This window comes from Alligator sinensis, unplaced genomic scaffold (assembly GCF_000455745.1).
Source record: "Alligator sinensis unplaced genomic scaffold, ASM45574v1 scaffold1676_1, whole genome shotgun sequence".
Taxonomy (NCBI): domain Eukaryota; kingdom Metazoa; phylum Chordata; order Crocodylia; family Alligatoridae; genus Alligator; species Alligator sinensis.
The window spans coordinates 170,735-173,234 of NW_005843223.1; the positions used below are offsets into that span (position 1 = coordinate 170,735).

The 2,500-nt window shown below is 65.5% G+C and overlaps 1 protein-coding gene across 3 annotated transcripts in view; it reads right to left on the minus strand.

Annotated features, from left to right (window-relative positions):
• Positions 1-6: 6 nt before the first annotated feature.
• VPS16 (VPS16, CORVET/HOPS core subunit) overlaps positions 7-2,500 on the minus strand; it is a 17,075-nt gene continuing 14,581 nt past the window's right edge. For all 3 annotated transcript variants that reach the window (XM_014526955.2, XM_014526956.2, XM_025194499.1), the window contains 4 exons: positions 2,419-2,500; positions 2,050-2,146; positions 1,505-1,608; positions 7-1,250 (listed from right to left, as the gene is read on the minus strand). The exon at positions 2,419-2,500 is cut by the window's right edge and continues 79 nt beyond it. In XM_014526955.2, coding sequence (XP_014382441.1) covers positions 1,106-1,250; positions 1,505-1,608; positions 2,050-2,146; positions 2,419-2,500 — 428 coding nt within the window. In that variant the 3' untranslated portion in view covers positions 7-1,105. The remainder of the gene's footprint in view (positions 1,251-1,504; positions 1,609-2,049; positions 2,147-2,418) is intronic.

A 2,500-nucleotide genomic window follows, 5' to 3' on the forward strand; every position in this document is an offset into this window, starting at 1 on the left:
CGCCCGGCGGTCCCCCCGAGTGCAGCCCCGACTCCATCATCCCAGCCAAGGCTCGGTCTACCCGGGTCTAAACACCTCCTCGTGGTAACGTTTAACTTACTACTGCGGGTTTCGCGCCGCGGGCCCGCGCTGGCAGACGAGGCGCCGCGAACAGCACATCCCTCGCGGCTCCCCACCACGCGCAGCTCGGCCCTCCGCTCCCCCGGGCACAGGCGGCGCTGGAGGCCTCGTCCTCGCCCGCCTGCGCCTGTCGCCCCCGGGGGCAGGTTTCCTGGCCTTGTTCTCGCCTGTAATACATGCCTTTGATCTCTTTTATAAGCCGCTGGGTCCCTGCCGCGGGCCGCGACCACTACAGCCTTGCTCTTCCTGTGGGAAGGGGAGAGCGGGGTGCCTCGCTGCCCACCGGAGGGTCTCAACCCCCCCAAGTACCTACTACCTCCCCCGTGTCTGCCCCCCGCCCCGATCACCCAGCACCTCCCTTTGCATGGTGCTACCTGGAAACGCGCCGGCCGGCTTCTCGCCCACGCAGACACTCCAGCCAGATGCAGAGGGGCAGCCAGGGTTTTATTTCCCACAGTGAAGGGACAGGCGAGGTAGCTACGTGCCCAGCCTCCACGAACCCTCATGTAGGTGTCCCCAGCCTGGCACTGGGCTCCACGCACCCCCCTGCACACAAATGAGCCCCCCGTACCCCTCTCCCCCACCAGGGCCAAACCGCAGCCCCCACAGCAATGCCACCCAGCCTCTTGCAATGGGAACCCGGGAGGACGCGACTTCCACCCCTGCCCTTGTGCTCAGCCAGCAGCAAGGAGGGCAGGGGCAGCGCGGCTGGTGCGGAAGGAGCCAGCTGGACAGGGGTTTGGGCTGGAGCAACAGCCTGGGGGAGCAGGACAGGCCGCAGGCGCCCATGTCCAGTTCCTGCACCCAACAGCAGCACGGGGAGACCCCCTTGGCACGGGTTCAGCGGCTCCTCCAGCCAAAGTTCACCGCGCAGGGCCGAGAAGCCACAATCCTTGCCCCCATGGTGCCGGCCTGGGACACAATGTCCAGAGCACAGCACCGCGCCTGGCCAGCACCCGGGGTGCAGGGATGGCCGGGGCGGGAGCTATTTCTTGAGGATTTGGGCCCGGGCGCGATTGAGCTTCTCCACGACAGTGGCGTCAATGGCAGGGGAGCACTTGGCCAGCACCAGGCTCATCTCGCTCTCGCTCTTGTGCTCGATGGCGGCGTCAGCGGCTTGGTCCAGGTCTCTGCACCACAGGGCAGGGGTCAGACAGGGCCACTCCCCTCCCCCAGGCAACGGGCTCCCCCTCATCCCATCCTGCGTTTGCTCCAGCAGGCCCAGACCCAGGTTCTGAAAGCAGTTGCCCCCGAGTAGACCGCAGCCTTGAGAAGGGGGTGAGGTCTGGGGCCCTGGGACAGCTTTGGGTCTATGCCCTGCACCCCAAACCCTGAGGCTGCTGCCCCCCCCAGGGAGCAGCGTCCTGCCCCACAGGGGACGTACCCCACCAGGATGAAGGCCTTGACCCTCTGCTCGGGCGTGACACGGGCCGCGTACTTCTTGGCCTCGTGGCGGTTGTGGTACTTCACGCAGATCTCCACGAAGGGCTGTAGGGAGTGGGGGGCAGATCAGCTGCGGGGCCGGTTCCCCAGGTACCTCTCACCCCCTCTCCTCCTATCCCAACCCCATTCACCTAACTCCCTGCAACCTCTCCTGGCCCCATCCTGTTCCTGCCCCATTTTGCTAATGCCCTCGGGGCAGTAACGTGAACATCCTCTTGCCAGGGCTGGAAAACCACTCCTGAGGGCCAGGGGCACCAGGGCCCCTGAGGGGGTCTCCCAGCCGGCAGCGGGGCCCCATCAGAAGACGCAGGGGCTGCTGCTAAGAGCTGTACAGCCTCCTGCTCCGTGCAGCAGAGACCTGCCGCTCAGGCTCCCCAACCCCCTTCCTAGAGCCACGCTGTGGGGGGTGCGCATCCCAGGCAAGCCTGCCTTCAGTTGGTGTCTGTAGGACACATGGGGTGCCCACAGTGGGGAGACATCTCTTACCAGGTACCCGATGGGTGACTTCTTGCTCTTGGAGAACTTCTCCATCTCCTCCCAGTCGCCGCACTCAGCCAAGCTGCTTATCTTCAGCCACCAGAACCTGGGCAGCACGGACAGAGGGGTTTCACCGGGGCTCGGCGAGCTGGGGTGAAAGCAGCCCCTGACCTGGCTCCCGCCAGTCATACCCCACCTTCCCCCTGCTGTGCCAAGCACCAGGGACCCCCAGCTTCAGAGGGCAGTGTCGGGCAACCTCCCCATTGCTGGTGTGCGCCTGGCCTACCAAGGCATGCAGGGATGCAGAAGCCCGGCAGTGAGTGCATGCATGTGCACACACGCGTGCAAACAGCTGGCACTGCGGCTGTCCCCACTCACCTCTTGTCAGGGATCTTGAACTCCCGGTACAGCTGCTCAGCCCGCTTGTGTTTGCCATCCAGGATGAGGTGGGAGATGGTGT